The following is an 11,104-nucleotide window of genomic DNA, read 5'->3' as shown; positions in this document are numbered from 1 at the left end:
CCCCTTCTGCTGGCCAGAATTTCATACACATGACCTTGTGAGCTGCAAGGGAGTCAGGGAAATATGGCTCTTATTCTCAGAGGCCATGATCGTGGGGATTTTGCTGCAATTAACAAGGCAGTCACGGATATTGGGGAACGGCTGACAATCTATTATAGAAGGAATGTGATTTTAGAAATGTAGTGATATTAAATCCCCCTTTCACCCCTTATGATAGACAAAACCCCCAATTATACTCATACAATAAAGAAAATAAGGAACATGTGATTAGAAAAATCAGCTCATCAGGGAGGCTCTGTCCAGTTTTGACCGGTCCTGGGGTCAGGACGACCGCTTCATCTCAGGAAGGTATGCACTGGGTCGCTCTACAGCCAGTTGGTTCTCAATGACGTAACACGCCCTGCAGCTCTCCAGAATCCGGGCCTGGAAGTACGCTTTGTCCTGCTCCTGCCAAGTGTCAGACTCAATGTACACATTGTACGGGTCATGGGAGTGCTCCAGTTTCTTGGAGCGGATATAACTCAGCATGATGCCCAGGGTGAAGAAGCCGAAAAAGCCGAGGACCATGAGGATGTAGAGGGCTGCCAGCTTGCCATCCTCGTGGCCTGGGAACCTGCGGGCCAGCCCAGACGTGTTGCTGCCCTGTTGAACTGTCCCCTGCCACAACTTGGTCAGCACAGGTGTCACGGCCGTGGCGTTAGACAGGATCATCCTGAGAGCCAAGGTTGAACTTCCCAGGAAAACTGTCTTAAAGAAAAGTGCAACCTGAAATCACAAAACATGGATTGGCCTCAAACCCACCCCACTGCCACCACCACCACACACACACTGCACAGAGTTTTTAAAAATCCCAGGGTGCCCTAACCACACTCCTCTGTTATGGGGTGTGCCACCTGGGATCTGCACAGTGCCCTCTCTTGATTGATCAAACGATTAATTGATTTGCGTTTATTTCTATTCATCATTTCCAGCCCCTGTCACCACAGGGGGTCAGCAGAAAGAGTTCCTTGAATGCACATATTGTGTGATAGGTATATCTGTTAGTTTACATGCTATGGACCAAACTGTGTCCCCCTCAATTCATATGTTCAAGCCCCAACCCCCAATGTGGTTGGAGGTAGTCTTTAGGAGCTAATTAAGGTTGTGCATACATGTTCAGTCACTCAGTCATGTCTGGCTCTTTGCAACCCCATGGACGTTTGCTGGCCAGGCACCTCTGTCCGTGGAATTTTCCAGGCAAGAATACTGGAGAGGGTTGCCATTTCCCACTCCAGGGGATTGTCCCAACCCGGGGTCAAACTTGCGTCTTCTAGGTTTCTTGCATTGGCAGGTGGAATCTTCACCACTGAGCCACCTAGGTATGGTCCTGAAGGTAAGGCCCTAGTCTGACAGGGCAGTGGCCTTACAAAGAAAGGAAGAGAGATCCTTGGCCTGGGTTCCTGTCTGGCACTGTGACTTTTCAAACTTCCCAGGTGATCCTACTGGGTAGCCATGATTGAGAACCCTAACCCTTAGGAAACTGACCAATCAGTGTTTTGTGCTCCCTGAATACCTGGAAGAACTTTATAAAAAGAGAAATAGCAATTTCATAGCATAATTTTCTAATCTTGTTTGCTTTTCAGATTTTCTTTTTCAGTCTTGTGCATCCCTCATACAAACTGAACAGGAGTTTTGGAGAAAAATTCCTAAGTCATCACCATGACCTCAACTGCCCCCATCTGAACTCATGCTGGTATCTCTGCTGAGCCTATTGGAACTTGAGGGCAAACCAGAAAAGTCAAGTGAATTAACTGCCTCTCAAATAACAATGCTGTTATATTTAACGAAAAGCATTTTCTGACTTTACACTTCTATCATATTGCTTTTGCTAAATGCCTTCTGTCCCCCCAAGGCTTGCCTGCTGGGTCACATGTGTGTTTGCATAATGAGTCACAAGATGAGCTTGGCAACATCCTCTAATAATCGGCAAGATACAAATGACACAGAACCTAATCTGCATGACAGCTGGGGGCTTATGGCCCACTCCCTAAGCTCACATCCGCTATAATGCCAAAGCCCTGCCTGGTGGCCACAGTTAAGACTGTTGGACTCCAGCGGATTTGGAGACCAGCTGATTCAACCTTAACTTTATAGAAAACTGGGCTGAATAGAGGTGAGTTGACTTGCTTGAGGTCATGTCTCCTATCAAAAATGCATCTGTCAACTTTAATCTTTTAGCCATGGACTCACATTTTATTAGCACAGAAAAGGGAGTTCTCCAGATCTTGCAGAGAGAAGGTGGATCTGTACTCAGGCTCAAAGAAACTGAGAAGCCAGCCACTTGTATCAGATAAAACTGGGTCTACCCAAGTGGGGACTGGCTTCTGATCTAAATAGATAACAGAAGAGCCCTCTCCCGGACCAGGGAGAACCACAGCTTTTTGTATCTCACTCAGGGAATGTCAGGCTGGAGGAGGCAGAAGCAGCAGGAACCAGGAAGGTCCAACTCCAAACACAACCAGCTTGATGCTCAGCTTGTGCTGAACACTTTCAAACTGGCCTTATTGGGCCCAGAAAGAGGGGAGGGTTGGTTCCAGAAGTTTCTACTTCTGCCTGGGTTTGAGACGTTTCATAGGGTCTCACAGACACTGCCCCTAACCAAAGTTTGTTGTTGTTCAGCTGCTAAGTCATGTCTTACTCTTTGAATCCCCATGGACTGCAGCATGTCAGCGTTCCCTGTCCATCAGCAACTCCTGGAGCTAACTCAAACTCATGTCCATCAAGTCGGTGATGCCATCCAACCATCTCATCTTCTGTCATCCCCTTTCTCCTCCTGCCTTCAATCTTTCCCAGCATCAGGGTCTTTTCCAATGAGTTGGCTCTTCGCGTCAGGTGGCCAAAGTATTGGAGCTTCAGTTTCAGGATCAGTCCTTCCAATGAATTTCCTTTAGGATGGACTGGTTGGATCTCCTTGCTGTCCAGTCAAGGTTAGTGCAATTTTTTTTTTTTTTCCGAAGCTTAGTCCCAGGGCTTCTGGTCCACCGAGACTCACTCAGGATTCGTGACTGTGGGCCGCTGGGGTAAGCTGAACAGTTGCAAATGGAGACCAAGTGGGCCTCCAGCACTGCCCCCCTGCACCCCAGGGGAAGAGGGGGCAGCAAGTGATGTCACTGTATTCCCAGCACAGGCCTCACCTTCGGCATTTTCCCTGGAGTTCCGGGTCTGTCGCGTATCAGCACTGATAACAGGCTTTCAGAGCAGCTTTCCCAGCACTGCACCTCTGACTCTTTCCTACATGTTTACTGAAAGGGCTTTTGTGGCTGACTCCAAGCTCTCTGCTGAAAGGGCCAGATTCTGGGGTAGAGTCCAGGAAGGAGGAAGGTCAGGGATACATCCAGCCCTGGCTCAGTTCTAGCGAAACCAGGAGGCTCCCAGGGACCATAGTGGACTTACCTAGGTGGGATGGGGGTGACATTCCCGTCACGTTTGACAGCATTCCCTAACCCTTTCCTTGAAAGAGCGACCAGTTTTGAAATCAACATTCTTTGCTTCAGGAAGCAGAACTAGTTTCAAACAATTAAGATAAGCTTCATTTGGGTGAACAGGATCTTACTGAGTCAAGAATTCGATGAGGAAATTTCCAATTTTCCTCGGAAGTAACTGTCAACTGTTTTCATCTTTATCACAACACTATGTCCGAGGAGATCAAACCAGTCCATCCTAAAGGAAATCAACTCTGCATATTTATTGGAAGGACCGATGCTGAAGCTGAGGCTCCAATACACTGGCCACCTGATGCAAAGAGCTGACTCATTGGAAAAGACCCTGATGCTGGGAAAGATTGAGGCCAGGAGGAGAAGAGGGTGGCAAAGGATGAGATGGTTGGATGGCATCACCAACTCAATGGACATGAATTTGAGCAAATTCCAGGAGATAGTAAAGGACAGAGAAGCCTGGCATGTTGGAGTCCAAAGGGGTCACAAAGAGTAGGACACGACTGGGTGACTGAACACCGAATGTCCAAATTGCCTCTTGGCAGCAAAGAAGCCAACAGGGCCTCAGACCCTTCCAGGCAATCAGCTGGCTTTGTTTTGGGCTTTTTACCTCCTTCCCTCCCAGCAGGGGAGTCACTAAAGTGGCCACAGTCTCAAAAAATCAGGATGAAACCTGTACAGAGGCATGACACCCGACTGCCCTCGAAGATCGAAAAAGGACTCCCTGCTGGCTCGAGTCTGGTTATAGGACCAAGAGCTTCTTAGACCTGTCTGTGGATTACAGAGAGGAACTCTGAGCTGTGAAGGGTGGAGATGGGAACCAGGGAGCTGATGAGATGGACCGGGTCAAACTCTGCATGTGAAAAGGATGAGCCTTTTGGCATGGAGAATGGAAGGGCATTCTCTGGGAGGACACCTGAAGTCACAGAGAAGGAAGAATCTCAGGTTCAGCAAATTAAATGAACTCGGGGAGCCCCGGTTTCCTCATCTGAAAACTGAGGTTAATGGGATTCCCCCTGACTACACTACAGGGCATAAGGGAGGCCTGGAATGAGCCCATGCTTTCCTGTCTTGCTTTTGCTGGTCTCTCTGCAAAAAAGGCGAGACCCCTGTGTTTGCTTGTCAAAATTCCGTGGGTCCACCATACGCGCACATCTATGCCAACCGGTGAAGCCCCTTTCAGAGGTCCCCTCCCCTCCTCTGGGCCCTTAGAGTGCCCTGTCTCTACTACCCAGATTCTAAGTTGTGTTGCAATCCTTTGTTGACATTTCTGTGCATTTCCAGGGGGCTCAGGAAGGTCAGAGACTGTCTTGTTCACCTTGACCTCATTCACGCCTCCAGAATGATTCAGTAACGGTTTGCTGAATTAAATAGGAAAGTGCAATCAACTATGACCTGAATGTGAGGAGCAAATAACTAATAAAGTAGAATTCACACTGGAAAGAGGTTAGTGGGTAACCAAATGAAAACCTCTTTCAATGTAGTCTGTTTTTATGTAATAAAATTTAAATTATTTTTATGTACAGTTAATTAGCATTATTTTATATATTAAGCTTTATGTTAATATAGTTGTATATTATATATAGCATGCAATATGTATAATATTAATATAGTTATATATATGTACAACTCTGCTTTTCCTTGAAAGGTTTAAGGCCATCAGTAATTGTCAGTAATACAGGAAAATTTTCACTCCTGCCTTCCACATCCTGTAACTCTTATCTCGCTCTGCCTTTTCCCATAGTACTTATCAACTGCACCCAGTACAGTTTTCTTGTTTCTTGCGTTCATTGTTGATTGTTTGTCTTCCCTATCTTTGGAGGGCTTTGGAGGGCCAGGATCCTTGCCTATCTTGTTCCCATGTAGCCCAAAGACTAGAACAATGTCTGGCATATGGCAGGAACAGAGTAAATATTCACAGATGCAGGCATGCATGCATGAATACTTGAGTGAGTAAATGTCCCATTCAACTCCCAGAAAGCCCAAAACACACAGAAACTGTCTCACCAGCTCTGCCTTCAGAGACTTGAGATGACAAGAGCGAGTCCCTCAGAGGTCTTCACGGTGTACTTTATTTTCAAAGTAATCCACTTCCTAAGAACCTGTGAAAAGCCAGAGATAACCTGAATATTCTGGAAACCAAGGTTGCCTTCCTCAGACCCAACCTCAGCTCATTTCTGATCGGCAGCATGAAACAGACCAGAGCAAGCCGAGGGGTTCTGCACCCTGGTTAGAAGCCCAGAGGTCAGAGTCCACTGCACCTGCTGGCAATTAATTGATCGCATGATTTAAAGCAGTGGTCAACCACAGCAAAGTTCCCCATCATTCTGACCATAAGTAACAGCTGTGGTTATTGACAAGACTGTCCTTTATGGAGCTGGAAGGTCTTTCTTAACCTGAAAGGGGACTCAAAGGGTCAGTTCAGGTACAGCAGTCTAAAAAAAATCGAGTGTGGAGCTTGGGAGTGATGGGGATGGGGTGGGTGGGTTAGCACGTGATAGCCTGGGCGCATAACAGGTGATTGGTACCAGGTCAACTTTCTTCTAAAAGTTCCAGGTTTTCCCCACTTAAGATCAGATATCAGTAATGTTCTCCGTGTCCCTTGCCTTTTCCCTGGGGACATGCCAAGGCCCAAGAACTTTTCTGGTCCCCCAAAAGGAAAAAAGACCCCTTTGAGGCCGGTGTGTATGCGTCTTGCCTGATCTGGAGGTCTCTGAACCCAAGCGGGGGCTAAGATCGTGGGCGGTTTTAGTTTTCTTTGGATGCTTTTAAGTATTTCCCCAACTTTCTACAGGAACGACTGTCATTTAATAATAACGGGGAAGAGTTGTTATTTGGCCCTGAGATGATTTTTCTCTGCAAGAGTTCTAGAAGTGAAGAGGGCAGAGGGGAAGAAGGCGTGAGTCCGGGTCATCTACTCTGCCTTCCAAGAAGGGGGTCGCGGAGCCCCCTGCCTGGGGGCACCCGCGGCAGCCCAGAGGGGCTGAGACCCTATGCCTGGACCCTCCCCTCAGGATCGCCCGATTTAGGGCATCGCGCGCCGCCGGGCGAGGAGCCCCGGAGGCAGGAGCCCTTGACTTACCGGATCTGGGGCGCGGATAGAGCCGGGTGCGCAGCGGAGTCCGCGCGGGCCAAAAGCAGGGCACAGACAGCTGCGCGGCCGGCTGCGCGCTCGGCCCGGGGAGCGCGCGGCGGAGCGGGCGGGGCCTTCGGAGCCACAGGGCGCCCCGCCCCATCCCCGCGCGTCCCGGTCCAGCGCCGGGTTCACCCCGATCCTCAGCACCCCTGTGTTTAGCCCCAGCAAATGCTCTGGCACTCGGAGTAGGCGCAGAGCCCGCCGAGAGTTTGTATTAGAACTGCCAGCCAGCCGGACAGCCAGACAGCTGTACCTTCTTGGGGGGAGGGTGTGGGGTGGGGTGCAGTTGGCAAACAAGAAGCCGCAGTGGCCAAGAGAAGTCAGTCCCGGAGAACCCCCACTCTCGGCCAGACACTCACTAAATTCCTTTGCAAACAACTCCAAACAATCACTTCAAGCACGCTTTTCAAAACCCCAGCTGACCCTTGTTAACTCTGCCCAAGTTAGTTCAGTCGCTCAGTCGTGTCTGACTCTTTGCGACCCCATGGACTGCAGCACGCCAGCCCTCCCTGCCCATCACCAACTCCCGGAGCCTACTCAAACTCATGTCCATCCAGTAGGTGATGCCATCCAACCATCTCATCCTCTGTTGTCCCCTTCGCCTCCCGCCTTCAATCTTTCCCAGCATCAGGGTCTTTTCTAAGGAGTCAGTTCTTCGCATCAGGTGGCCAAAGTATTGGAGTTTCAGCTTCAGCATCAGTCCTTCCAGTGAATATTCAGGACTGATTTCCTTTAGGATGGACTGGTTGGATCTCCTTGCAGTCCAAGGGACTCTCAAGAGTCTTCTCCAAAGCCACAGTTCAAAAGCATCAGTTGAAACCCACTAGTGGCCATACATCTATTCGGCAAGCTTTCACTGAGCACCTACTGACCAGGTGTCCTGTCCTGAGTTCGGGGTGCAGCTGTGGACAGACAGACAAGAGGGGGTGGTTTAGGAGGGTGCACAGGTGTCGGTGCTCAAGTGTCAGTGACTGGAGCCACCCATGCCTTGGCAGCCCAGATCCAAAGTTCCTGGGGTGGTGGGGAGCAGACTTTGGGGCCATCATGGGAAAAAACAAAGCCATGGCCCCAGTAACCTCCAGGCAAATCTCCTAGCAGCTGCCCACTAGCCTGGAGGTGGTGGGGGAGACCAGCTTGAGAGGGGCAGTTCCTAAATGACAGTCCCTTGAAAGCACTAGGGAAGAAGGTCCAGGCTTGCAGTCTGCAGGCAGGAAGCAGAGAAATTCGATTCTTGACCTACAGATAGAAGACATTTTCTCTTGCGCCTAAAGACTTCAAGGATGCCAGTCACTTCTTGCGCCTCCACCTGGGAGTTCTCTTGGGGAGGACCCCATGAAGGCTCTGGTAAGTGGTCCAATGGGTGTGGCATCTTGGGATGCAGCCCAGTGGGTACAAGTGGAGCTGGCACTACCCTGCACCATGGTTGCTAGTCTGAGCCCATAGAGCCACTTTGGAAAGTCAAGGGTCCATGGCCTTGATGTGCACTTATACTGTGTGAAATCCATTCTATGGTGTGGATCTGAATTGTAGAATAGCTTTATGCTTAGAAAACTTCTTTGCAGTTTTACTTTAAATAACTAGAATCTAAGTGTCTCAAAATAGAAAAGCAGTTGCATTATGGTAGGTATTTTAGAATGTTATCCTACACACTGGAATATTGTATGTGGTCATTAGCATAATGCTTACAAATAGCTGGTAACAACGTGGGGGACAATGTTTACAAATAGTTTGTACTGTTATGTGAAAAATACAAACCCTAAATGGTACATTGAGCCCATCTTCGCATGAAATGTTCCTTTGGTATCTCCAATTTCCTTAAAGAAATCTCTAGTCTTTTCCAGTCTGTTGTTTTCCTTTATTTCTTTGCATTGTTCATTTAAGAAGGTTTTCTTATTTCTCCTTGCTATTTCACTTGGGTAGATCTCTCCCTTTCTTCTTTGTCTTTCACTTCTCTTCTCAGCTGTTTGTAAGGTCTCATCAAAAATCCATTTTGCCTTCTTGCGTTTCTTTTTCTTTGAATGCTTTTGGTCACCACCAAAATGCTTTTGTACGATGTTACAAACCTCCACCAGGAGTTCTTCAGGCACTCTGTCTACCAGATATAGTCCCTTGAATCTATCCATCACCTCCATGGTATAACCATAAGGGATTTGATTTAGGTCATACCTGAATGGTCTAGTGTTTTTCCCTACTTTCTTTGCATTATTTCAAAAGACTGTAAGAAAGCATGCCACAATCTTAAGATTATTTGCTACTGATGGCTTCCATTGGATTCATTTTCATATTTATACCATTCTATGTTTTCCTTTCTTTTTTTTGCAGCAACTATGTTCTTTAATATTTAGGAAAAATACATAAACTATATCTGAAAATTCCCCAGATCCTACTCCCTCAAGGTCATGCTGTATGTATTTTTTTTTGCTCACTTTTTCACAAAGGACTCCACACCAAGAAGGAAAAATTGATCACTGAAGCAAAACTCTTTGTCCTCCTGAACTTACGTGCTCCCCTTTTCAGTAATAACCTGTGGACCAGGTAAGCATGCATGGATGGAGCACCCCAGAACATCTGCAGAGGCCCCTCCCTGTCAGGGGTTTGGACAGTGTCTCAACCTTTGGCAGTATTATCAGCGATAAAGTAATTCCTCACACATGGGATGGAATCAGAGAGAGAAATAAGAACATCCCCACTCATTAGGAGAGAAGGCAATGGCATCCCACTCCAGTACTCTTGCCTGGAAAATCCCGTGGATGGAGGAGCCTGGTAGGCTGCAGTTTATGGGGTTGCTAAGAGTCAGACACGACTAAGCAACTTCACTTTCAGTTTTCACTTTCATGCATTGGAGAAGGAAATGGCAACCCACTCCAGTGTTCTTGCCTGGAGAATCCCTGGGACGGGGGAGCCTGGTGGGCTGACGTCTGTGGGGTTGCAGAGAGTCGGACACGACTGAAGTGACTTAGCAGCAGCAACAGCCACTCATTAGAACCCTGTGCTTGCTTCCACTGCAGGGGACCCAGGTTCAATCCCTGGTGGAGGACCTAAGATCCTGCATGCCAAGAGGCATGGGAAAAATAAAATATTGCCATTCACAAAATACCTTTTTGAAGACACTTCCAAACATACAAATACAGAGTCTGCACAGTAACTGGGTGATGGGTGAGTTCTCTGTGCTACACTGTAGGTCCCACTGTGTGTGGAAGCAAGCGCAGAGTTCTAATGAGTGGTGATGTCCTTATTTCTCACTCTGATTCTCTTCATCCCACCTGTGATGAGTTATTTTATTGCTGGTGATACTGTTGCTGTCATTTCCTGTTTGTAATAATAAAACATGATTACAGATGAGAAAGAGTGTCTTTTGTTGCCTTTGGCGAACTTGAAGTGGCTTCTTTTCTTTCCTTCTTCTTTTACTCTTTCATTTTTGCCTCTTCCCATTTAACAGGTGTGATTGGCTTTAAACAATTGTAACAACAGAGCCACAGAGTCCTTGAGTCATTTCCTTATTTTTTTTTCTCTCTGACTCTTCCACCTTCTCCCTTCTTCTTGGTCTCAAGAAGAAGGTCTACAGACTTGAGCCTTGCTCCTTTCAGTGGATTTATTTCTCTTCTTCCTGTATTCCACCTCAATGCAGAGGACATCCGAGGCCAGAGCTCCAGCCACTTTTCATTCTTTCTGAGCGAGATCGCAAATCTCAGCTCACAGGTTGGAGAGCCTTGTCACGTTCCCAACCCTTTCCACATGCTGCCACACTCACCAGAGAGGACCGTCTTCATTGGAACTCACCCTGGATGCACATATGAAGCCTGGCATCATGCAGACATCTCTGTTCCCCCTGGCTGCAGTCCCATGAGCGTCCAGATGCCCCTGCATTAACCTGGGGACATTCCCTCCCCCAAGGCCCCCTTCCTTCTTGCTTTTTGACCCTTTCCCCAGGGCTGCTACTACCCCCAGGTGCAGCTCTCACTTCTCAATAAGAATGCCTGGAAAGCCAGCAACTTTTCTTGAGCAGCCGCAGGGCATAACCTGGGTGCTGCGTTGTGCTGAAATTGTAATACTTCCTCCCTCCAAGAAGGACAAGATGGAGGAGGAGACGTTGAAGTCCCCGTCCTGCCTCTGGTGACAGGTAGGGAGATGCAGAGTGGTGGAAGAGAGCCTGGTGATGCCATCTGGGACCTGACACCGCCCCCACTCCCCCTACCCCCCCACCCAGTGCTGCTCCGGCCGTGTCAGCATCCCTCACAGATGAGTGAACCTGTTCATGTCTTCTCCGCTGGCCACTAGGTGCTCACATCTTATCTGTTCCTCTTCCTTTAGCCAGCATCTCCCATCTGATTCACCTGGTCACAGGAGGCCAGCTTCAGTTTCCTCCTGGGGTTCCTCTTTGGGAGTCCTGCCCAGAAGAGGCGTCTTACCCAATGGCAGCATTTTCCCAACACCCTCTCAGGGGCTGCTCCTGGTCCAAAAAGAAACCATCCCCAGCCTGCTTGGGTCCTACAGG

The 11,104-nt window shown here is 48.3% G+C and overlaps 1 protein-coding gene across 1 annotated transcript; it reads right to left on the bottom strand.

The window, feature by feature from the left end:
• Positions 1-321: 321 nt before the first annotated feature.
• KCNE1 (potassium voltage-gated channel subfamily E regulatory subunit 1) lies at positions 322-711 on the bottom strand. Its single transcript, XM_061134338.1, has one exon. The coding sequence runs from the start codon at positions 709-711 to the stop codon at positions 322-324; it is 390 nt and encodes a 129-aa protein (XP_060990321.1).
• Between the last annotated feature and the right edge of the window lie 10,393 nt (positions 712-11,104).

This window comes from Dama dama, chromosome 31, assembly GCF_033118175.1.
Source record: "Dama dama isolate Ldn47 chromosome 31, ASM3311817v1, whole genome shotgun sequence".
In the NCBI taxonomy this organism is placed as follows: domain Eukaryota; kingdom Metazoa; phylum Chordata; class Mammalia; order Artiodactyla; family Cervidae; genus Dama; species Dama dama.
The sequence above is the reverse complement of the archived record's forward strand: the minus strand, read 5'-3'. Positions and strand labels throughout refer to the sequence as shown.

Coding starts and splice junctions, on each gene's coding strand:
- KCNE1 (XM_061134338.1), bottom strand. CDS start 711: ATGATCCTGTCTAACGCCACGGCCGTGACACCTGTGCTGACCAAGTTG.